The sequence below is a fragment of the Bacillus rossius genome, chromosome 15 (assembly GCF_032445375.1).
Source record: "Bacillus rossius redtenbacheri isolate Brsri chromosome 15, Brsri_v3, whole genome shotgun sequence".
Taxonomy (NCBI): domain Eukaryota; kingdom Metazoa; phylum Arthropoda; class Insecta; order Phasmatodea; family Bacillidae; genus Bacillus; species Bacillus rossius.
In genome coordinates, this window is record NC_086342.1 from 45,705,357 (window position 1) to 45,731,820 (window position 26,464).

Genomic DNA, 26,464 nt, shown 5'->3' on the forward strand with positions numbered 1-26,464 from the left:
TTATGTCGTCCAGATACGCGGCCGCAAACTTGCCCGAGTAGTTGTCTAAGACCCGTGTCATCATCCCTTGGAAGGTAGCGGGGGCGTCCTGTAGGCCGAATGGCATCGCGCAAAACTGAAATCTCCGCCCGTCTGGGGCTGTGAACGCCGTCTTGGGTCGGTCCGCCGGACGTATCGGCACCTGCCAATACCCAGATTTTAGGTCGAGGGAAGAAAATATCTTGGCGTTACCCAGGCCTGAAAGTGTGTCGGCCATGTTCAGCAGGGGGGGTGGGGCATTAATTGTCACTCTATTGATAGGTTTGAAATTGACACAGAAGCGTAGTTTCCCGTCTTTTTTTTCTGCCAACACGACCTGGAAATTATACGGACTTTCGCTAGGCTCAATTATCCCGTCATGCAACATGTCCTGAACCTGGTCTAGGATGGTCTGTTTACCAACGTGGCCGTAGCTACCGGGTGGGATAAACATTGGCTCGTGAGGATGGGTCGGGATGGCATGCTCAGCTATGGTGGTACGTTTCAGCGGGTCCGCGGACGCAAACACATTACACTGATGATCGAGGACCTGCTGGATGGTAGCACGAAACTCGGGGGGAACTCCGTGCTGGAACTCGTCGAGACTGACCTGGTTTACTGCTGGTGGAGTAGGCTTACCCAGCCCGTGGATGGTCCGCCGCCCCTGGGTGCCGACGTGGACGCAGCCGGCCCGGATGTCGATGGCTGCGTGCTGCTCGTAGAGCCAGGGTAGCCCCAGAATGACGTCATCACGTAACTGCTCCACCACTAGCGCCGTCGTGACGGACCGTTGGTCCCGCACGTCCACCTCCAGCGTCGCGACGCCCTGGGTGTAGCAGGCGTCCCCCGTGGTAGCCAGCTGGAGTTGGCCCGGGTGGTACTCGAAGTTGTCACGGCCAATCACGCGTGCCGCCACACAGTTGTGGCTGGCGGCGGTGTCAACAAGCGCGTGGACTGCGCGCCCGTTGACAACCACCGGAATGCGCAACAGGTCGGCCTCCGCCGCTCCCACGTGACCCAGGAGAGGCCCCGCCGCCGTAGGTCTGTTGTTGTTAGGTGAGGCGGGGGAGGTGGGCTGTCTTAGCGCGCCGCCCCCTGCCGTCCGTTTCCCGACGGCTGCTGCGCCGTGAAGTCAGGCCGGAACTTGTTCCTCACCGGGCAGTTCTCGTGCCAATGGAACGTGCCTGGTGGACACGTGTGGCACTGAGGTGGTGGGCTGCCGCCGGTAGTCCGTCTCCGCCATGTCAGCTGCGCGTGGCCGCTCGGTCCGGGTTCGTCGCGCCTAGCTTGGTCTCGGGTGGGCGCCGTGTAGGGCACCAGCGCCTTGGTGTCGGCGGGCGTCGTGTCTTCCTGCTTGGTGCTCAGGGTGGCGTGGATCCTGGTCGGTCTGACAGCTCGTAGGTCCTGCTCTAAGACGCGCGCCTGTTGGACGAACTCCTCTGCCGGACGCCGCGTCATCGGGCGTAAATACGGGCGAAATTCCGGGCGCATCAGCTCAACTACCCGCTCCAGCACTCCGGTAGGTTCTTCTCCGGGAAACAGCCGCTTGTACAGACGTATTTTTTTCATGATAAACGCCTCCGCCGCCTCCGTCGCGCCTTGCTCGAGACAATACAGCTCCGTCCGCACTCTCATCTCTGTCTTCACGTCCGCGAATCTGGCCTCGAACAATCTCGCGAACTCGGTCCACGGCATGTCATACTCCTGGACGATCTGCCACCACGTCTTGGCGTCGCCTTTGAGCGCGGTGCTCACCCTGTTCGCCCACTCACACTCCGGCACTCCGTAGCGATTCAGGCGTTCCCGACACGCGTGTACAAATCTCCGCGGATCGTCGCTGGTTCTGCCCGCAAATTCCGGTAGCTCCACGTGTCCTATGAGAGGTACCCTGCTCCGTGGTGTGTCGGCGGCGTCTCTCACCGGGCTGCGGCCTGACGGGCCCGCTATTCTCACGTGGTGGCACCACTGGCACGTGTACCACCCGTCTTGAAAGGAGATTATTTCGGACTTCGCGAAACACGCCGTGTGCTTGAACGCGCGATAGTTCCGGCACCAGCCTCCCTCCCGCGTCTTGCCCTCACACTCCGCATCCGTGCACTTCCCGTGTCCCGCCTCAAACTGATCCGCCCGTTCTGCCTGCTCGTGGTTCGGCTGCGCTTCATACTGTCCTACGCACACGCACGTGTCCGTCCACGAAGAAATCGCCGTCCCGCTCACCTGGCGCGGTCGCGCGCACATAACACAATATAAGCTATTCTTTTGAAACAACTCACTTGCCTTAATCGCGCCCGGATTTTTGTCAAGTCCGTGGTTGTCCGACATGGTCGTGTGGTGGTGAGGCCGGTCGATTGCCCCTCTTCCCTTCGCTACGCGACGCGACGCGGATGGCGGTACACACACACACTGACCTGGCCCGGCTGCTGTTGTCGCGAGGAATGCGGCCACCTGGCTGCTCGCAGCGAATTCCTGGAAGCGCGCGCCCGGCTGGTCACGTGGCCGGCGCGCCAGAGTCCCGCTATGCGCTCCGCGCGAACAATAGTTCCAGCGCGAACTTTAGTTCCGCGCGCTCCGCGTAACAACCGCCTATCTCACACGCTCGTACAGGTCTGGTTTTCGCGGAAGATGTAACTCGCCCCACGTTGGGCGCCATTTGAGGGCTGGTCGCGCATTGCCGGTGATTTCGAGATGTTAACTATGGGCGCCACCACGTGGAAGGGCACGTGGACCCGGCGGAGTCTCTCACTCAGGGCGTGACGTAGCCCAAGTGGGGACGAGTTACCAGCCCTTTCTATCCTAGCTACCCCGACCTGGCCCGCTCTAGGCGTCGGGCACGCCACACTCCTAGACTCACTCACCACGTGATTAAATAAGTACTCACTTTATATTTATTCTCCAGATTTAATTTCACTAAAACGTCTCTCTACACGCCCGTTACACGTTACACATTACACGGTTAAAAAGCCTGAGGCACGAATCGGTTTAGGTGAGGGCATGGTCCACACACGTGGCCATGCTGCAAAGTATACTTATTACACGGTGATGAAAAAAAACTCGACTGAGACAATTAATCAATTAAACAGCCCGCTGACCGAGAGCTGCCCCGAGGATGACGAACGAAAGCGATTTAAAAAGAATTAACGATACAGAAATTACTTGGTCAGTGATGAACAAAGGTTGAGGTCCCCGGGGTGCTGGCGCGTCTGCTCTCGGTCAGTGATGAAGATGGACTGGGCTGAGCTCATCGCTCGCAGGTGGCAACATGGCGCCCTTCGCGCCAACACAATTACCGTTACTGTATTCTACGACTCCGTGCCCCGGCGAAAGTTGAGTAAATTACAGATAAACATTAAAAATATATAAAAATTACTGACAATGGAAAGTTTGTTACTATTTACTTATTTAATGATAATTCATATAAAAGCATTCCTATCCTCGTCCAAGTCCGTGCCTGTTCGGGTCCGCCCGGGCAACGTCTATAGTTATTTAAGGTAACTTATTTAAATTAAAGAAACACAAGTAAACTACACAGCACTGGGGCGAAGATGGATGAAAACAACAAAAAGGCTTACAATTAATATTAACATAGCAATTTTAGGGATCGCCGCACTGCTTCTAAGCGCCCTCTTGTGGTAGTTCGTGGCGCGCAATTCAAACACACGACTACGTACATGGCGGTACAAATGCCGGGGAAGGGGAGAGGAATGTTGAGGAAACGGAGACTGACTAGGCTCATGGGGCGTAGCCCCGGCTGACGTCACTGTTCTGAACCCATGCTGTGAATCAGACAATCTATTATTTACGTTAAACGCTAAGTGTTTAAATATTATTTTGTCAAAAATTTTGGCAAATCCATTTAACAGGGATATAGGCCTATAATTTGAAACAATAGAAGTTTTGCCCTTTTTGTGTACAGGAATAACCTTGGCAATTTTCCATTTATCAGGGTAGATGCTATTTAGAATACTGAAATTATATATATGCTGTAAGAGAGGAGCAAGGATTAAGGAGCAACCTTTGATGATAAAATTTGGTATGTTATCAGGTCCTGTGGACAATGTAGATTTTAAGGTTTTTATACTCCATAGGACTAAACTAATCGAGATATTAGACATTGGAATATTGTATGAACAACAAGAAGATATGTTTTGGTTATTTGTGTTATTTGTAGTAACATAGACACTTGAAAAATATTCAGCAAAGGAATTTGCAATTAAATAATTATTATCCGTAATTGAGTTATTAATTTTAATTGAGGGTATAACCCTTTCTCATTATTTTAACATAATTCCAAAATTTTTTAGGGTTTTGCTTAATTTTATTGTTAATATTACAAAGCCAGTTTGTTTTATCCCTACACATAAGTGATTTAGTTTCCTTACGGTAATCTGAGAATAATAAATAGTAAAAAGGATTCAGATTTCGTTTATATAATTTATGATAGTGCGATTTCTTCTTAAGAGATTTTATTAGTTGGTTGGAATACCATAGGGGATATTTTTTAGCCTTTTTAATAGTAGTAGGTACAAATAAATCTATAAGATCATTTATTGTACACGTTAAGTAGTCAACCATGGTATTTATATTTTTAGAATTGTATAAAATTGACCAGTCATGGTCCCTAAGAGCAATAAAAAGGCCGAGATAGTCACCAATCTTATAGTTTTTATATGAAGTCGATGTATTATCGTTTATTGACATATCAAATTGGAAGTTTATCTCTAATGCAGGATGAAAGCTATTGTTAAAGAAACAATCAAACGTTTGTGAGTTGGTAGCACTAGTTTTTTTTTGTTTTGTTTATGTGAGAAGAGGGACGATAATAAGATGTATAAAAGGAAGTAGAAATACACGTTGTTTCTGTGATATTAAGTCTTTTAATATGTAATTCGCACCCTAAAAGATTAATAACATTTAATAGGTTATGGGCCCAGACACAACCTGGCAAGGTCTGCATCTGTTTAAGTTGAATACGGGATTGTGAGTGGAATTATTATTGTATTGCTCCCGGTCGCCATTACTGCAGTGCCGTTCGTAAGCAGTAAGTTTAAAATCACATTTGAGTCATGGAGAGTGAGAAAAGTGTAGTTATTCTAAAGGGAAAAAATAACTGGAATATTTGGAGTTTCCAAATTAGGATAATTTTAGCTGCAAAGGAATGCCTTGACGTCGTAGAGGCAGACTTGAAACCAAAAAATGAAAATTCGTCATCGTTCACAAAGGAAAGCAAAGAATGGTGGTTAAAAGATGTCAAGGCACGTGAAATCATCGTCACAAGAATGGACGAAGATACGATGAAGCATATTTTGACGTGTGTGACTGCCCATGAAATTTGGTGCAAACTAAAATCTATCTTTGAGCAGAAGTCGCAAGTTAGTTTGCACCTACAACAACAGAAATTTTTCAGTTACAGCTACGCCGAGAAGGGTATCGCACATCATGTGTCAGAATTGCAGGAACTTGCTTTCCACATGAGACAAGCAGGTGAGCAAGTTTCTGACCAAATGCTTATTACCAAGATCCTGATGTCACTACCAGCACGATATAAGCATTTTCGAACGTCTTGGGAGTCAGCGACCCCGGACAAGCAAACACTCAATGAACTCCTAGGCCGCTTGCTGATGGAAGAAGAGAGGTTAGGTGATGAAGATGAACCAACACACGTGGAGACTGCACTACTTGCAAAGCGAATGAGTGGAAATTCCAAAGACGGTTCTCAACATTATCAAGAAAAACGTGTGTGTTTCTATTGCAAAAAGCCTGGACATATAATAAAAAACTGTTTCTTTCTTAAGAACAAGGAAAAAAGGGCCATACCCTCAGAGGCTTTAGTGTGCATGGCTCTGTATCATAACAGTAGGTCAGATTCTCAGGGCTTTTATCTAGACAGTGGCAGTTCAGACCATATGAGCTGCCGTCGCGAATGGTTCTCGTCATTTCGCCCAGTGAAAAGAAATGTAAAAATAGGGAATGGGAAATTGCTGGAAGCCTGTGGAGTAGGGGACATAAATGTGTCTGTATTTAATGGTAGTTCGTGGACTGAAACTGTTATAAAAGATGTGTTGTGTGTCCCAGAATTGGAGCTGAATCTGCTCTCGGTAGGTGCATTGGTAAACAAAGGCTTCACAGTGATTGGAAGGTCAGAGGGGTGTTCAATTGAAAAAAACAGTGTTGTGTTTGCGATAGCTGAACGTCATGACAACTTGTTCGTTGTGAAGATTAAAGTACTTCTCAGTTCCTCATATTCTGTAAAATCAGATAATTCTCTAAATATGTGGCATAAAAGGCTTGCTCACCAGAGTGTCTCACATGTGAAGCGTGTTTTGAATAGAATGAATATAGAGTACACGGACAGCGAAAACTGCAACTTCTGTGAAGACTGTGTAAGTGGAAAACAACACAGGTTGCCATTTCCTTGCAGTCAAACTAAAACTCATTACCCTTGTGAACTGGTTCATGTTGATTTAAATGGACCAATGGAAGTGAACAGCCTTGGTGGGGCTAGGTACTTTCTGATCTTCAAGGATGACTTTTCCCATTTCAGAACTGTATACTTTCTTAAGAGTAAAAATGAAACTGTGACAAGATTTAAAGAGTTCTTGGCAGCAGCAGAAAGTGCAACAGGATTCCCAGTGAAAACTATCCGCAGTGACAATGGTACTGAGGTGTCTAACACAGAGGTTGAAACACTTTTGAGGGATAAAGGAATCGAGCATCAGAAGTCTGTCCCTTATGCTGCTGAACAAAATGGCAAGGTTGAGAGGGAAATGCGCACCATTGTGGAGGCAGCCAGAACACTTTTGTCTTCTTCGGATCTAGGAAAGGAGTATTGGGCCGAAGCAGTCAATACATCAGTGTATGTCATAAATAGGACAGGCACAAGTTCGGTGACAGACAAAACCCCATTTGAATTATGGTGTGGCAAACCCAGCAAGATAGACTACTTTCAGGTATTTGGTTGTGAGGCCTATGTACATGTGCCTAAGCAAAAACGCAGAAAATGGGATAGCAAAAGTAAAAAGGGAATATTTGTGGGGTATGGAGAGAACATGAAAGGATACAGGATATGTTTCCCCGAAGAAAAGAAGGTTATCGTTGCGCGTGATGTAATATTCCATCACAAGAGTTGTCCAAAGGAAATCATAAAAAGGAAACACATAATGCTTGTTGAATCAGAAGAGAATCGGGATGATCAACAGCTGGATGAAGAAGATGTATGTCACCACCGAATCGAAGCGGGCCAAGGCCTAAATGATGATGCATCAGAAGCAGGAAGTAATTCATCGGCAGAAGATTTCATAGGATTTGACAGTGAAGAAGTGAGACATTTAGATGCTCAAGATATTCGTTCTCTAAGATGTCGAGAGTTGTTAAGGATGCCAAGCAAATTTCAAGATTACTGCCTTTTCTCTAACAGTGGAATCAGTGAACCTCAGTCTTATGCAGAGGCCCTTGATAGACCAGAAGGGAAAATGTGGAAGGAAGCAGTTGAAAGAGAACTGAAAGCATTGGAAGAAAACAACACCTGGAGTGAAGTGGATCTTCCAGCAAACCAGAAACCTATCGACACGAAGTGGGTGTTCAAAATCAAGGCAGGAGATCAAGATGAAGACATCCAGTACAAAGCACGGTTGGTGGCAAAAGGGTTTCAGCAAACTCATAACTTTGATCACTCGGAAATATATGCCCCAGTTGCCAAGCTACCAACTATGAGATTGTTCCTGGTTATTGCTCTCAAGTACAATATGACTATCTACCAGCTTGATGTCAAAAATGCATTCTTACATGGAAGAATAGATGAAGAGGTCTACATTACCAAGCCAGAAGGTATGGATGCTGCAAACAACGTGATTGGGGAAACACCAGTTAGAGTGTTGAAATTAAATAAATCACTATATGGTCTGCAAAAGTCACCAAAATACTGGAATGAAGAATTTAACTCATTCATGATGGAATTGGGATTCAATCGCTCAAGGTCAGACTACTGTCTTTATTGTAAGCTTGAAGGGAATGCCAGAACCTATCTTCTCTTGTATGTAGATGACTTGTTGCTGATGGGAATGGATCGTGAGGAAGTGGACCTGATTCGACAAAAGCTAGCCTCTCGATTTAAAATGACAGATCTGGGAACAGTCTCAAACTTCCTTGGTATAAACATTTGTCAACATGATGGAGAAATAACGCTGGACCAAACAAAATACCTCGAGAATGTTCTGCTTCGCTTCCACATGACTGATTGTAAGCCTGTGTCAACCCCTCAAGAGGTTGGGTTGGATATCACAGACAAATCTGAGGACACAGAACTCGAGAAGAGGTGTAGAGCACTCATCGGTTGCCTGATGTACGCCATGTTAGGCACTCGACCAGACCTCAGTGCAGCAGTCAGCTTCTTGAGCCGTTTTCAAAGTCATCCTGGAATGGAGTTGTGGAAAGCTTTGAAAAGGGTCTTAAGATACATTCGAGGTACAACAGAACTACAATTGGTGTACACATCCAGGAACCAATGTCCAACTCTACAGGGATATGTTGATGCCGATTGGGCTGGCAGTTCTTCAGACCGTAAGTCGACGTCAGGCTACGTTTTCCAGGTGTTTGGCTGTACAGTTACCTGGTCCTCTACCAAGCAGCAGTCAGTCTCACTGTCTTCAACTGAGGCTGAATATATTGCTCTAAGTTCTGGAGTAAGTGAAGTGCTGTGGCTAAAGAGTGTCTTGATGGAGCTAGGTATTGATGTAGAAGAACCTGTAACCATCTACGAGGACAATCAGTCAGCTATTTATGTGGCAAAAAACCCTGAAAACCATAGACGGCTGAAACATGTGGATATTAAGTACCATTTCGTTAGAGATGTGGTTAATTCGGGAGTGATTACCCTCAACTACATCAAGTCTGATGAACAGTTGGCAGATGGCTTTACCAAGCCTCTAGGAAAACTGAAGTTTGAACAATTTGTGTATCTCTTAGGTCTTGAGTCCAAAAAAAAAAAAAAAAAGCAGTAAATAATAAAACATAGTGGTACGCTAGATTAGTAGCTAGTTATGTACGTTTGATTGAGAGGGAATGTTAAAGAAACAATCAAACGTTTGTGAGTTGGTAGCACTAGTTTTTTTTTGTTTTGTTTATGTGAGAAGAGGGACGATAATAAGATGTATAAAAGGAAGTAGAAATACACGTTGTTTCTGTGATATTAAGTCTTTTAATATGTAATTCGCACCCTAAAAGATTAATAACATTTAATAGCTATCTTCTTTAACTAGTGGTTCCAGAGCTTTGCTAACCAGACATGATTCAATATTAGTGAGACATAGGTCCAAGAGTTGGGCCGAAGGTTGAGTTTGATTAAGCTGAATTAAACCTCTTGCTGATACAAAGTTGATTAATGATCTGGCTTTCGACTTAATATTTTAATGAACTATATTTTGGGTATGTAATTGAGGCCAGTCAATGCCTGGAACATTAAAATCACCAATTATTAATAAAGAGACATCAGAATTCACAAACTTATCTTCAAGGGCTTCAAAGTATGAAGTGTAAGCTGAAGGAGTTGTTTGAGGGGGAATATAGATATTCCCAATGATTAAAGGTTTATCATGTGTTTTTATATTTATCCAGACAGCTTCTATTCCTGGATAGTCATATTCATGCGTAGATGTTACATTTTTGAATTTATGTTTATTAACAGCAGTCAGGACACCACCACCTCTACTCTTCAAAGTTAATACAGGATCCCTATCAGATCTGTAAATAAGGTAATTATTGTTGAAATAATGAGAATTCAGACTATTATCGGTGAACCAAGTTTCAGTTAGACATACTAAATCATTATCACTACGCGAGATGTTTTCAAAAAATTCAATTGCTTTGGTTCTCAAGCCTCTTACATTCTGATAAAATAAAATAAACTCCTCATTTTTAAGTTTCACACTGAACTAGTGAGAAGCCCCTCCAGGCGCTAAGGCAGAAGTAGGAGCAGATGTAGGCTTAGAAATAGCAGTAGAATTAGTTGCGATGTTGCAGGTAGAGGTGTTTAGTTCCTCGGTAGTGGATGAGTTGCTCAAGATTTGTTCTGGGTGTAATTTACCATAGAAGGGGCTTATTAGGCAGCCGCTGGGCCAAAACACAATGTTATTAATTCGACTGAAGTCCTCTTCTAAAACCTGAACATGGAAGGAGGCATATGAATTGAATTTAGTTTTCATCTTCGTTACTTTAATATGATCTAAGTTCAGTTCACTTGAAATGTATTCTACAATTTCTTGTTCATTTACACTTGGGTCGAAACGAGTCACAAAAAGAGCTTTCATTCTTTTGGGTGCTGGTTTGGGTAACATTTTAAGTGTGGAAATGTTACGAATCCCAATTTTCATAGGAGTTTTCTTCATTTCCGTTGAACGTTTAATGTCACTGGTATCTCTTGTGTTGGACTTGCGCCTGTGTTCCACTAACGTGAATGGTGTACTGTCGGCACGTTCTTTGTCATCGTGTCTCATGACGCATCGGGATTCCTGCTGACTGGTAAGTAGGTCACGCGGCTGGCTGCGGTTTACCGTGTCCCGTTGAGAAATTACGCGTTCCGCTGTCTTGTGAGTGGAAGAATTCTTAATTACTTGACTATAAGTTGCATTATGGTCTTTACCTGATGATAAATGTTCCTTTATTTGTATCATTTCTTGCTTAATTTTGACAGTTTCTTCTCTGGAATCAAGGAGTAGCGTTTTTAACACGAGGTTCTCACTTTTTAGTTCATCAACTTTGACACTTAGAGAGTTCACTAGATTATATAGAGCTTCCATATTTATTTGATCTGACTTTAATGGTTCGATACGCAGCTCGTACATAGGTTTATCACATGATCCCGTCGCATTAGTAGGAGTTTTTTTCGTGGGTGATCGAAACATACTCGGATGAGTTAGATCGTGATTAGAAGTACACGCATCATTTAGGGTTGAGGGGAACCCCAAGAAGTCAGACTGATTAAGTAGCGAATTATTAATACTGATTTTGTCACAAAACAACAGATATACACGGAGCGCGATCGCACACACACGACCGTCCGCTTTGAACACACGGCGGCTACTGTGATTATCAGAAATAAGAATTTGTCTGATGTGTAAATTTTCTTTCAAAGACGTTATCTGTTCGTCTTCATCGCCGCTGTGTACTGCTTGTAAAAATGTAGCCAGCGCTAGTTGGCATCATTCATGTTTGGTTATGCTTATTCCCGTATAGACTGGGTGCACGTAGTCTAATATCAATATCGATATCTCGCCAATTGCATGCAATGCGCGCTCTCTGTCTAGAGCCGAGTTAACTACATTTTATAGCCGTACTCTTTCGTGTTGTGTACTACGAAGATATTTATGCATTAGCTTGTGCTCACGTTCTGGTCATGGTTTTTATTTTTCTATTTAAAGTTGAACAAAATGATTTTGTTTCATGACATTAATTTATTTTGTTTTGCGTGCTTTTGTATACAGATATTTTTAAATAAACGTACTTTCCATAGATAGGTTTTGTTTTTATGACATAACTTTACCTAACAAAAATTGCTTTTTCCACATTAAAGTCACATCCCATTGTTTGTTGTTACTAATACTATAATTTCCTCTGTTTCACAGCGGTCATAATGAGTAAAGTATTTTGGTTTTATTATGAAACCAAATTAATTTCTTGAATATACTAAAAATCCTGGGTGCTGATGGTTGCTTGGTCGCTACATGTTTTTATAATTATTTATTTTCTAAATGTTGCTCAATTACTGTGTCTGCAGAGAGTTTGTTTTTATTTTACTTTGGACATGTGAACATGCTAACTTTAACCCTAATGATAATTAGTAATAACGTTGTCCAGGGGCTTTGCCTCCGAGTTAAGCCCAATGCGACTTTTCGACTGCCATACCTTTCTCAGGCCCAGCATATTTTAGTGCTAAGTACGTCGCTTGTTAGGTGTGTGCTAGCCAAGGTTTTAACTGTACTCCATAGACTCTCGAAAGAGGGTGCTCTAAAGCCAGTGCCCTGTTCCCTTAAAAACTTATATAATGTTATTGCCCACTTTTCTTATTTGTTCCAAGGGTTTTTGTTACTTTCCACAGCATCCAAAATATGTCCCGTTGCCTTTAAATTTATTAAATTGTTTGCAAAAAAGCTTTATCCCAAACAAACAATTTCAAAGGTTATCCAAGGATTCCATAAGCGTAACACTTTGTGACATTTAACTAATTACTGGCAATTTTAATGAATTCTCATGTGTAATACTTTTATTGAATTTATTATGTGTAGTCTTTAAACATTAGTGGCTTAAATTTGAATACACCAATCCCTCACTTAGCACGTCTTCAAATTGCGTAAATTCATTTAGCGCAATGTTTATTTTACTTCCCCAGTCTTGAATATCAGGTCAGTGAGTTTCACGAAATCGCCACAGGTTCTTAATAAAGGATTACAACTTAATTACTAAGCATTAAAAATATTCACATGTATTAATAATAATCATTGAAGTTCAAAAATAAACCGCCCTCTTAAGGGTGCGTTCTTAAGAGGCCGTGTCACAAATTTGCGCTCCTATCTATATCAATGTTATTTTAAAAGGCAGTTTTTCTCAAAGTCTATAAGAGGTAGGGGCCGGAAATTTTGCCTACTGAAAGTATACAATACATTTAACATAACCGCTTTTTTCAAATTTATTTATCATATCATATATTATTTCTGTGATGAAAATAATATTATCAATATTTTGATTTGTCCAGATACATTGAAATTTTGCTTATATTTATAATTATTTAGCAAAAACTGAAAACGCCATTGAAATGTATTGCACATTACCTTCCGATCAGTGTCTTCATGATCATGATGGGTTTATAAACCTGGGTGTAATCAAGTCTTTAACTATTACATGACAACATTTATACTTAATAATTTGGAGATATGCCTTTTCTATCCTCAGCCCCTGAGCTTTTACTATCTGGTCTGGCGACCGACCTGACACTCTTCAACCACCCCAGGGGTCTCCGATTACACATTGTGGCCGGCAGGGCCACATTTTTACTTGTAATTTATTTTTGTTGCTGGTCTCTAGTTTTATCTGGTTTTTTATTTCACGTATTTTTACGCCTTTTTTAATTAATGTTAATTTATCTGTAAATTTTTTTAATTATATTTGTTTCTGTTAATTAGTTATACGCCGTTTGGTAGCTATCGATTATGAGTTTAAGAATATCGATTGTGTTTCACGTAAATACCACTTGGTGAGCGCCCGGCGGTTGGCTGATGACGTCAGACATTCGGCTTGCCGGGAAGAAAAAATCAGCTGGGCCGGGGGGTGCGTGCCGAGCGACCGTCGAGGACAGAGCCATGTGACGGCGCGGACTGGTGTGCCGGACGGCAACGGGCGACGAAGAGTATTGGGTTGGAGGCTCCACGATGGGTGACAGGGCAAATGGATTGCCCTGTGGTACAGAAGAAATCAAGGTAAAGAGAGGCCGCGATTTTGATTTTTACCCTCGTGGTGCTGCACTGGTTTTTGGCAAACCTAGTGAACTGTGTATTTTCCCATACTAAATTTTATTTGGACGGAACTTTTATTAGCCTGTTTGGTGAAGAGGCCCATTTGTTTCACACGTTGTTCCAGTGTGGGATTTTTTAATAAGGTCGCCCGTTTGCCTGTAGTTGTAATAAAAGTATAAGTTTGGAAGAAACGAACATTTTGCAATTTGTTTTTGAGAGTTTGTCTTCGGAATTGGCATACTTAAAGTTGCATTTAGCTAATATATCAGCTTGTGCAGTATTATTAAAAGTATGTGATCGGTATTGGACTACATGCGCAGCCTGATGTTGGTTGGTGCGGCCATTCTACGTTTTTATGAAATCATTGGCAAGTTAATAAAGAAGTAAGACTTTGTTTGAAGTATATGATAAAAACTTCGGTGGTAACATAGTTATGTTACGTGAAGAGTTTTTGCTACATTTCCCTTAAAAAAAAAAAATAAGATAATTTTTTTTTGGTCATCGTTCACGCCTTTGTGAATTCGTACCTATGGCCCGGCGTGGCATTAGACTCTGGAGTTGGTGAGGAAGGTCAGGAAGCCAGCGCACGCCTAGGATATTAACTTTGTTTTTTTGGCAAGTCTTTAGCAACGAACATCTGAAGAAAGACTAAACCGTTGATTGAGAGTTTAAGAACTTTATTTAAATAATTTGTTTGTACTTCAGTATTATTTTTGTAGATTTTTTATATATTTGTATTGATTGTCTTGTTTGATTTTTGGTATTAGGGCAGTCAGTAAATTTTGATATTTTATAGTGGCCACGCCTCACGCCCTTATATATTTTTATACTTGTTGTTATCAGTATTTATATTTTTACGATTTTTTAAAGGTTATTGTTAGTATCGCAAATGGGGATAAGATGCTGCCATTATTAACGTCAGCTTTTGTAACTAAGCTTGTATGGTTATGTATAGTAAAAATTATTTTTGCAAATTTCTATTTTTTAATAACATACGTCCAAAGTCTTGCCTCTTGTTTGTTTAATGGTTACTCTACTATTATATCCTTTAAATTTTTTGGCCTGACCCCTGGGCAGTGGTGTGGGGGATTTATATTGTTTAGCTTTTTATGCCTGGTTTTAATATTTATTTTTTCCCTTCGCGCCCAGAGTGAGTCGGGGACGCAACCCCTCTTCCAATTAAGGAGGAAGAAGGGTTACAACCTGCGCCACTCTGCTAGGCAGAGACTTTGGACTTTTGCGATTTTGCTGACTTTTTTGATTTTTTTAATAATGGCAGTTTCTTGGATTTATAAACTTCCCAAAGAACAGGTTTACGCTAATTTGCAAGCTGCGGGAGCAGGATCAGCACCAGGAATTTTAGTGGTCTTTTAGATTTCCAGTGATGGTTTTGATTTTTTTCCTGTGAGGTTATAGTTTTTATAGTTCTTTGCTTTAGTTTGCAACCTTTAGTTATTGATAATTTTGAGAGAGAAGGTTTTGTCTAATACGTTTCGGTCTTGACTTTGGAGCTTGTTTGTTTTGTTTTGGCATACTTAGATCCCGTTTGTTCGGTTTGTGAGTTTAGTTTGTCTTTTCCGTTACTTGTTGGAAAATCCTTCTCTTGTTTTTTTTTTTTTTTGAGCGTTGAAATTTTGACTGAGGCTTTGGAGGCAAGTTTTCCTTGTTGCAGGTTTGTTTGTTTGAGTTTGGGCTGGTTTGTTGGATTAGAAGTTTTTGAGAATACTTTGTCTCCAAGTCCAAGGTTTTTTTTTTTGACGTTTTAGTTTTTTAAGATTGCTGTTTAAATTTTTTTTTGTTCAAGGCGGAGGTTGTGGCCGGCAGGGCCACATTTTTACTTGTAATTTATTTTTGTTGCTGGTCTCTAGTTTTATCTGGTTTTTTATTTCACGTATTTTTACGCCTTTTTTAATTAATGTTAATTTATCTGTAAATTTTTTTAATTATATTTGTTTCTGTTAATTAGTTATACGCCGTTTGGTAGCTATCGATTATGAGTTTAAGAATATCGATTGTGTTTCACGTAAATACCACTTGGTGAGCGCCCGGCGGTTGGCTGATGACGTCAGACATTCGGCTTGCCGGGAAGAAAAAATCAGCTGGGCCGGGGGGTGCGTGCCGAGCGACCGTCGAGGACAGAGCCATGTGACGGCGCGGACTGGTGTGCCGGACGGCAACGGGCGACGAAGAGTATTGGGTTGGAGGCTCCACGATGGGTGACAGGGCAAATGGATTGCCCTGTGGTACAGAAGAAATCAAGGTAAAGAGAGGCCGCGATTTTGATTTTTACCCTCGTGGTGCTGCACTGGTTTTTGGCAAACCTAGTGAACTGTGTATTTTCCCATACTAAATTTTATTTGGACGGAACTTTTATTAGCCTGTTTGGTGAAGAGGCCCATTTGTTTCACACGTTGTTCCAGTGTGGGATTTTTTAATAAGGTCGCCCGTTTGCCTGTAGTTGTAATAAAAGTATAAGTTTGGAAGAAACGAACATTTTGCAATTTGTTTTTGAGAGTTTGTCTTCGGAATTGGCATACTTAAAGTTGCATTTAGCTAATATATCAGCTTGTGCAGTATTATTAAAAGTATGTGATCGGTATTGGACTACATGCGCAGCCTGATGTTGGTTGGTGCGGCCATTCTACGTTTTTATGAAATCATTGGCAAGTTAATAAAGAAGTAAGACTTTGTTTGAAGTATATGATAAAAACTTCGGTGGTAACATAGTTATGTTACGTGAAGAGTTTTTGCTACATTTCCCTTAAAAAAAAAAAATAAGATAATTTTTTTTTGGTCATCGTTCACGCCTTTGTGAATTCGTACCTATGGCCCGGCGTGGCATTAGACTCTGGAGTTGGTGAGGAAGGTCAGGAAGCCAGCGCACGCCTAGGATATTAACTTTGTTTTTTTGGCAAGTCTTTAGCAACGAACATCTGAAGAAAGACTAAACCGTTGATTGAGAGTTTAAGAACTTTATTTAAATAATTTGTTTGTACTTCAGTATTATTTTTGTAGATTTTTTATATATTTGTATTGATTGTCTTGTTTGATTTTTGGTATTAGGGCAGTCAGTAAATTTTGATATTTTATAGTGGCCACGCCTCACGCCCTTATATATTTTTATACTTGTTGTTATCAGTATTTATATTTTTACGATTTTTTAAAGGTTATTGTTAGTATCGCAAATGGGGATAAGATGCTGCCATTATTAACGTCAGCTTTTGTAACTAAGCTTGTATGGTTATGTATAGTAAAAATTATTTTTGCAAATTTCTATTTTTTAATAACATACGTCCAAAGTCTTGCCTCTTGTTTGTTTAATGGTTACTCTACTATTATATCCTTTAAATTTTTTGGCCTGACCCCTGGGCAGTGGTGTGGGGAATTTATATTGTTTAGCTTTTTATGCCTGGTTTTAATATTTATTTTTTCCCTTCGCGCCCAGAGTGAGTCGGGGACGCAACCCCTCTTCCAATTAAGGAGGAAGAAGGGTTACAACATCTTATCAAAAAAAAAAAAAAAGCTGTTCGTTCATTTGTTTTTGTGTTCGAGCGAAGGTTTACTTCTCCATTAGTGCCACAGAATTCACACATTTATGCCAAGGGAATATTCCGCTGATGTGACGCCATACGAATGTATTATTCGCGACCATACAACTTTTTTGTTTGTCATCGGGAAAATGACGCCGCAGTTTGATTTTTTGTGGTGATACAAAATAAATTTTCTTGGAATGTTCATTTTAAATTGAGCATTTTTAAATGTCAGCGTAGAATATGCTTATCTGCCCATTTTGTTTCTTTCCATAATAATGAGTAAAGTTAACATTGTCATAGACATTTTATTATATTCGTTTGCCGTCCAAGTACAAATGTCACACTATATCGCACGTAATTATATTTTTTTACTAATTTGTTAGTTGTCATTTTATTTAAGTTATAAATAACATTAATAAAAATTATTACTTAATAGTCCAGAATAGAGATTGAGTTATTATTCATTTAATAGGGGTTTAAAATATGGTACTACATACATATTTATATTATCTTCTTGTCTTCTTTGTAACTTTACTGGAAGAATGGCATTTGGTATGTATGTTAACTCACAATGAAAATACTTCAGAAGTACTCAATTAACAGTGAACAACCTAGGGCCTATACTAATTTCATTATGTTCATGAAATATAATTGATATTACTAATAATGAACTGTATGTGTTTTGCGTAGAGATATCGTACGTACTGTATGTGGTACAGACCAACATTAGCTAAGACTCTGTAAATAAGTAATTTCAGTTAATGTGTAGAGAATATTAAAAGTTAAAAATAATGATATATATAAAACAATGCAGAGTTATCAGCATAAAAATAGAAGTTGTTTTTACGTAGCGCCTACTGGAATGTATATTTTGTGTTGAATTATGTGGTATGATTAGTATTCTCTTATTGTAAGTGTGTTTTGTTAAAATCTTATAAAACATCACTTACTGTTGAAGGATTTTCATTTTTTTTGTGATGATCTTACTTAAACAAGTTTTAATTATATTACACATGTATATTTTAAAAGCATTTTAATGTATACTTATAGAATTGTAATAGGCTTTATACGGACTCTCACGATGCATGTGAGCATCTATAATTAATAGAGACCGGAAAAATTCGCGGATTCATTCGGCGATAGGCTAGAAGTCAAATACATATACCTTTTAGATGATTTTGCTATTGGCTTACTGTTCATCTGGACGAATCTCAACCAATTATAAAACACCAACCAAAGAAGGATCGAATCACAGACAAACAAGCTGAGACGACTAACAAGTCAGCAGCAAATGAACTGCCGTTCAGTGGCGTAGCGTGCCATCTCGGCGCCTGGGGCGGGAAACCCATTTTGCCGCCCCCATTCTATAGGTGCTTAATTAAAATTAAATTTCACATGTAATGAGGTACCTTTTATTGAAGTTAAAATAGGATGAGCGGTTTTACAAGCGGATTCTACGGGCCTTATGAGCAGCGAAGTCAGAAATAACTTTGTCAAAATCAATATTAGCAGCCAATTCTTGTTGTTCAATCGACAATATAGTCAAGTTTGATAGTCTATCGGAGTTATGTTCTTATATATTTTTAACGCCTTTTTGGTAATTATATTTAATTTTCGGAGCTCCGAAGTATATGATCAAATTATAATTTTTCGGGGGAATTGTTAAAGTATTTTTTTAGTATTATTATATAGCTATTTTTATAAGTAGTAATAGGGTATGTATTTTATGATGGATGCACCGATTTGTGATGAAACGATTTTATGATATATATATATATATATATATATATATATAAAATGTTGTCATATAAATTTTGTGTCTTTTTAACTTGCTGCCTCCTCTCACTGTTCGCAACCTTATTAGTATTTTTTAAGCCTGCTATTAGTTTGGGTTTTAATATTTTTTTGGGTTTACCTGCGCTCGCGGTACGGGGCAATATATGAGTTTTACTGTGTCCCGGTTTGCGGAAGTTGTTTGGTTTGCCCTGGGTTAAGGTCAAACTTTACAGTACAATGCGTAGTACTAAATTCAATGAGTGCGAAAGAGAGGCATCGACACGGGCCGACGCGTGAAACAAAAGATTTTGTATGAGTAATTAACACAATAAGTTGTGCCGCTCAACTCGGCTCGCGCGCGCCGGGCGGCGCGGCGTGATGCGATGTTGCCGTTCGTATGTAAACAAACAAACGTTATAAAGAGCTCTGTCAGTGATTTCGCAGTTTTTCTTTTAAATAAATATTAAAAAATAGTTGGTGCGCAAAATTCTAGATAAAAATGGAACATTATAGTGTGTCTGACACATGTAATGAATGAATCATAGATCAGATCTCAACCCGCTTCACCGGCGACCCGCCCCCGCGGGCTGCCGCCTGGGGCGGGCCGCCCCCTCCGCCCCACCCACGCTACGCCACTGCTGCCGTTATTTGCCCGAGTGTACAGGGGAATGTGCAGTCTATCCTGAAGGCCGTCGAAACCGCGAATTTTTCCGGTCCCTAATCTACATCAATATTATGGCCGTTTCACAAGATCAAATATTTATTGAATTCAATCTGTTGCATTCATTGTACATGATTTTCGATATGTACATTGAATTCAATACAAATTGAAGATGTTACTCAACTAAGCTTATTCTTATTAACTTATAAGTATTTTGTTTGTTCAGTACATAAAAGTAAAAGATTCGTTATTATTTAAATAATGAGCATCTTTAAGCAATAACGTTTTCAAAATATTTACATAAACATAATGGAATATATTTTTTAAATACTTTATATCTACGATCACATCAACGGCAGTATTATGTAATGAATGAGGTAATGAAATATCTTGAAAGGATATTTTCTTCTCTGTAAAGTAAATTTGTAATGCAGCCCTCTTAATGTTAGTCTTGTGAGTTATTTCGTCTTCTAATATGCTACAGCAATGTATAAAATTAAGTTTTGTTAGTGTTTTAGTCTTGTGTAATGTTAAAGTGTAATGTGATAAATTCAATAATTTTTTTGTAAGTTCGTATTCATAAAGGTAGGCTACATATCGTATTAAGATAAATAGTATAATATTTGTAAATTTAAATTCTTTGAAACAACGTCGATAATAGGTTCACCTACCTCTGTTAAACTGTATGATGGTGCATTGTAAAAAATTAGGTAGTCTGACTTAAGTGAGATTGTATTTAGATTGTGTGTGATGCACATGCAATATCTAAGCATATGCATTTATGTTATTATCCTTTTAAAACGTTACATGATGAATTTCGTATACTTTTTAATGTCAACTAACATTATTTATCACGGACTATTACATCCAGATAAAGAATAATTACCACATGTTTGAAGATTAATTGTATTCCGATACGTTTAAAGTATTAAAATTTTTAGATTCGACTCATGCCATAGTTGTATAAGTGAGGTTTCTTGATTCTGAATCCCTGCATCCGCAATTTCCTAGTGAGCCGCCGGTCAGATTGTGTTCCTCTCAGATTGTCGAGGAACCAGATACATTTTTCGTCGAGTAAACTCGAGCTGTCAACCTTCCCACTAATCCTGTGATAAGGGTATAGTAGCTTTATCACGCGCTGCGGCTACAGTTCCTTCGGTTGAAAAAGCCACTAAATCTCACTGTTAAAAGAGAGAACTTCTAGAGCAGAATATTGGAAATAAACATTTACTGACACGGCCTCTTAAGTTGGCGCTTGGCACTGCTCCGTCCTTGCATGTTACTTGCAAACATAGTTGCACTTAAGGGACTGAAATAAAGATGTAAAGAAAAAAGTAAAATTAATGAAATTAGGCGATTGGGGGTATGTGGCACTGGCTCTAAAGGTGCCTCATGCGGGGCGGACTACAAACACACACACTCGCTGGCGGGAGGTTCGAAACAGAGGGTGCGGGCGAGAGCAGAGAGGGGCCTGAAGCGGAGCGAGCCGCATCGGACTTACGGAGGGTGTAACCGCGGTCGATGTCAACATTATGCCCTGCCGGGGTCGTGTCTCCCATGATCACACTGAGATATCCTTCAACCTTGATATAAACACTTCAACCAGCTTACGCCCGTGTACCCCGTTGTCAGTAGAAAGTTAAAATTTTCGTATAAAATACTTGTAAACATAATTTTTTGTGCGACCTGGTTGATAAAGTGGCACATCTTTTATTTATTTTTTGTGCTTTTAGAGGTATTATGAAAAGCAGTCTCCCACCAAGGTATTCAAATTTGTTTCCTGGTGGGGTCAAGTCAATGAAAAGGATATTCAAAAGTGAGGAATGAGCAGATGTTGCCCTCAACTGTTGTTTTTTCTTGCGGTACTCCCGTCTACCCCCCCCCCCCCTCCTCCTTCAAACCATTCATTACTTGAATGTTATATTCTCTTAACATCGACCCTCTTTATTTCTAATGACCTTAATGACAATGAGAGGTTAATTCAATTTATTCATTCCATTTATACATTGATTAATTCATTAATTGATTAATTTTATTCATTCAATTGAAACAATTATTTATTCATAGATCAATTGTTTGATTGATTCATTCATTGTTCTTTGGCCCTGTTATGTATGCATAAGTTTGTATCTGAATTCCATGTAGGTTTTATTTTGGCTAAATGTTTTCAAGCCAATGTACATGATTAAGCAACCATTTGCTAGTTTAAGCTCAGGGAAAAACAAACAACCGAATCTTGCAAGTATGATTAGAGCTTAATTATTGCCGGCATACAACAGGTCCATTATGTACATAATTAACATTTTTTTCTTAAGTCAAATAACAACCATATTTATAACGTAGACTTAGGGCTCTTGAAATGTTAGGATTAAATAATACTTTTCATTTAATTATTTTGCAGTTTAGGTGAGCGAAATTTGATTTTATGTGTTTCTAGCTAGAAAACTAGATGTTCAGCTTGTTTAATTAGTTCTTTTAGAAGTCTGTTTGAAGGATAGGACTTTGAAAGTTTGAAGAATTGAGTACTATGAAAACCAGTGGACTCATGGTTATTTTCGTTAGAAGGCATGGTATTTGTGATCAGATATACATGTAAATAAATGTAAAACTATTTTATAGCACACATCACTTTTATTACCGACTCTTAATAGCCGAGAAAGACAACACAAAACATGGTTTTGTAAGGATACAACCGACTTAACCATAATAATAAAAAAAACACTTCCTGTACCAACATGACAAACATTAACACAAACTAATATAAATGTTAGAACCATATATTACAATAATCATGTTCCGCGTTTTCTCGCATAATCGTCGAATCTTTTTATTCTAAAATCAAGTTTGAAAAGTTGGGGTGCGACAATTATGCGGAAAAAGTTTTTTTGTTAGATAAGGTTATTCATAAAATCAAAAGCCAATTCATGGAAAGTATGTACGTTTATTTAAAATGTGAAGTATAAAAGCACGACAAACAATTTAAATTAATAAGTCATGCAACAAAAACCTTTCAAATTCAAATAGAAAAATAAAATCTGTGATCCAAATGCAAGCCGAACGAACGCGTAACTATTGCCGTATACACACCACGAAAGAGTGCGGGCTATCAGATGTAGTTAACTCGACACTCAACAGAGAGCGTGCACTGAATGGATTCGGCGAGATATCGATATTCGACTACGTTTGCGCGCTCTATGCGGGAAGCAACATAACCAAACATTAATGATTGTAACGAGCGCTGGCAACATTTTTGTAAGCGGTACACCGCGGCGACGCAGACGAAAAGTTATAAAGTTTAAAAACGTTTTTAAAAGAAAATTAACACATCAGACATCTACATATTTCCGTTAATTAAATAAGTAAGAGGTAATGTCCGAATAAATATTAGATTTATATTTTAAAATACATAAGTTTTATATGGAAAAAATAACCACACAAAGCGCTCGGAATCTTATAGCGGAACCAAAAACATCATGCGAAGTTTACGCAAGATGTTTTTTTATCCAAATTTTTAAGCCCAAAAAATGGGTGCGACGATTATGCGATAAAAGAGGGTATACCAAGTCATAAATAATAAAATGTATTGTTTTCAACAATTTTCGCTCAGCCGATAGTTACTGCGGTGAAAGTGAAAGTGAAGGTAAAGGGCTTGAATGACTTGTGTGCTGGGGGGATTGCAACAAAGCGTGTGCCTCAGGGATCTCCTCGGACTGGACGAACAGGCAGAGACGGTCGCGAGGTGTGTCCCGCGACCGGAGACGTACTGCAGCTTGTACTCCACCCTTCTGCACATCGAAGAGCACCAGATGGACATCGACATCAGGAACTACGACTGTGACGGGAAAGTCCTCAAGAAAGTTAAAGGGTCTCCACTCCTCGCGTTAGATGTAAGTATTGCTGTTGCCACTTCACACCGACCCACTGTCCGGAAAATGTCTTTGCACATTTTTGTATGTTCTTGTTATCCGAGCTGATGGATGTTGTCTTTATAACAGCTAGTAGTCTTGTTATAGAATGTATTACAAAAATTCTTTTTAGTTTCATTTTCCATTACCTTGAGTTAATTTTTGGACAGGTTTGCTCTATGGTGTTAGATTTTTTTTGTTTTGGCAAACTTTTATCAAATCTGCTTGTAGTAAAAATGTTGTAGTGAGAATTTTGTGTGCAAATATTCATTTTCCCGAAATAAATTAAGCGGATTTAAAATTTAAACTTATTATTATATAATTATGTATATAATGTATATTTTGGAGAAAAAATATAGTGTGTGTGTGCGTGCGTGTTTGCTTGCGTGCTGAAAATTAAGTTTTTCTGTCAGAGTTAATTCTGATTCCTTTTTGGACGGACGTACAGTATTGCAGATGTCATAGTCGCGTACGAACATTGAGGGGAGTTGACTTGGGCTGCGACTGCACGCAGGGGAGGGGTGGGGAGTAGTAGACGCAGCGTGCTGGCCAGGAAGGCTGCACAGTAGGTCGTGTGTGGATCAGACATGCCACAGTGTCCAGTATCTGCTGGGTCGAGTGAACCAGCAGGCTTCAAGCCTCGGGACGTCTCGGCTGTGACATTGCAAGACCTCGCAAAGCATTTCAAGACTGAATATTCTTCCAGTAAGGTTGGATGATCAGCTGACTGTGTGGTTCAAGGCCATAGTGACCTAGGTTTTCACATTTGTATTTTAGTAGTAGTTGTAATATTCTGATAATTAATGGTGATCTTAATTTTTCCTTTTTGAGAAAAGTCTGTAAACTAATTTTTTCACTGGTTTTTCTTGGCTGGTTAGTTTATTATGTATATCAACACGAACTTCAATGTTTTGTTTCATTTAAATGGTTTTCTATAATTATAATTTTTACGTATGTGTTGCATAGTTGTGTCAGAGGAAGCCGCTTCGCAACACACTGTGAGACTGTAATTTATCGCCTCCTGTGTAAGAGAGACTGATGTGCTCCAGGACTGTGGGGAGACTTATCTGACTGGGGCATCCCAGAATTGTGTCTTAGGTTATAAAGAGACAGAGATGTGTGAGAGAACCAGGGTAAGCCCCGAGATGGAAATCGGTGTATGGTAACTATAAATGTGTGTAGCCAATAGGAAAGCAGCATTTCCGGGAAGTCCCCAGCTAAGTGAATTTTTCTGTAAGCTTTGTAACGTGCTTTGTTTCATCTGTCGTCTGCGGGATGGGTCGAGAGGTTGTGCCATCTCAGTGTTTTTTGTCATAAGAGAATAAATTTAAAGGATCAGTTGAACTATTTTATTCAAATTCAAAGAGTAACAGTCTTCAAATAATGACATAACGATTAACAGAATTTTGTACCCCACTACCTGCAACAGTCGTTCAGATATTCTTCAAGTGTTTGTGTTTGTGCAAGGAACATTCATTGTCTTGAGTTTGGCACGATTGTGACTTGTCACACGGTGCGTAGGTCACTGGTTTTATTCACCCATCTCGGATTCGGTGCTTGCTTGTATCTACATACTGTGCTTCAAACAATCAAAAATAAAAAAAATTTCCTTGCACTGGCAAGTCCATGAGCCCAGTGTAAGTTAACAAGTATAGTAGAACCAGATTATGCATTATTTGCACCATTTTATTTTGGTCCCAATTTAACCTCGTTTGACACAATGCAGTAAACTCCATTGATGACATCTTGCTTATAATCTGCTTCTCGCAATTTATGATATTTGTTAATGCTGAAGGTACGTAAATTCATTATTCCCGTGTTTGTCATGAGCGTTCACATGAAGATAACTCGTGTGAAACACCAAATCCAAATTGTTGTTGGGAACACTAGCGCTGTAGCTCCTGGATTTTTCAATGTGCTCTTCTATTAAAAACAATATTGTTAGGCTGCCAAGATTTTTTTTTTTTTTTTTTTTTTTTTTTAATAATTTATTGGCTCACAGCTCTTGCCAACGGCAAGTGGTCAAGTGTGTAGAAGAGGGGAGAATCTGTTTATCATATTGTTAGCAATCAAATAACTGCATTCTAACTTTACACTCATACTTTGCTGGGGACTTGAACCCAGAACTCCTCGCACCATAAGCCGGTGTGCATTCGACTACGCTACAAAAGTTGGCTTCACTGGCCTAATAATGGCAAACTTTGAGAAAATGTTAGCACACGGCGCTAGTGCTACTGTTTGTAGAAAACCTGACAACTGTCCATCAGTAACTTACACGGACAGTACTATGCACAATTTATATTTACGGTATTCATCTTTGTCAACGTCAAATAACATGGTCAGTAACGGGTTAAAATGTAGATAAGTGTAAAATTTTGTCTTCTACTGTGAGTAATTAAATTAATTTTTATTGTTTACGTATTATATTGAAATGGCTGTATGTCGTAAAATATGGAAAACGTCTTCAATCGATGAAAAACTAAACATTTTTAAGTGTGTGAATGAACACAAAGGTACTTGTGTTTCACTCGCCGAGAGGTTATGCGTTCCTGTTTCAACTCTGAACACAATGGAAAAAAATTCCGAAATCATTGAAGAAAATGCAGCTGAAGTGGTGGTTTTTGAAAGAAAGTAAAATGCATTCTTGCATCCTCTGTCAGATACTATGAATTGCTAATTAATTAAAGTATGTACACATAATAGAATGTAAATATGGGACTTTATTATTACATAATTATTGTTTTTATATATGCTTCAGACACTCATATATCAGAGTATGGTATGTTCAGGTATTATAATATCACATTTCTCTATGCAAAAAAGAACTTGTACATTTTCGCACATTTTACAACATTTTAAGACACCCTTGAATATTGTGCAGAAGGTGTTATACTGAGGGCGTACGGTGTTATGGAGACCCACACGCCGCCGACCAGGTTGGGGTCCCACGTGGTCCCCCGAAAACAAAGACACGTAACACAGTTAATTGGTTTATTGTACTCACGATTTATTTCCGTACACGTTCCTTCACTGGTATAACTAAGAAAACGCCCGAGGCGCGAATCGGCTTAG

At 39.9% G+C, this 26,464-nt stretch overlaps 1 protein-coding gene across 2 annotated transcripts in view; it reads left to right on the top strand.

Annotated features, from left to right (window-relative positions):
- LOC134539566 (putative helicase MOV-10) overlaps nucleotides 1–26,464 on the top strand; it is a 202,329-nt gene that overhangs the window by 126,365 nt on the left and 49,500 nt on the right. For both annotated transcript variants that reach the window (XM_063381717.1, XM_063381718.1), the window contains exon 8: nucleotides 23,185–23,374. In XM_063381717.1, the coding sequence (XP_063237787.1) occupies nucleotides 23,185–23,374 (190 nt within the window). The remainder of the gene's footprint in view (nucleotides 1–23,184; nucleotides 23,375–26,464) is intronic.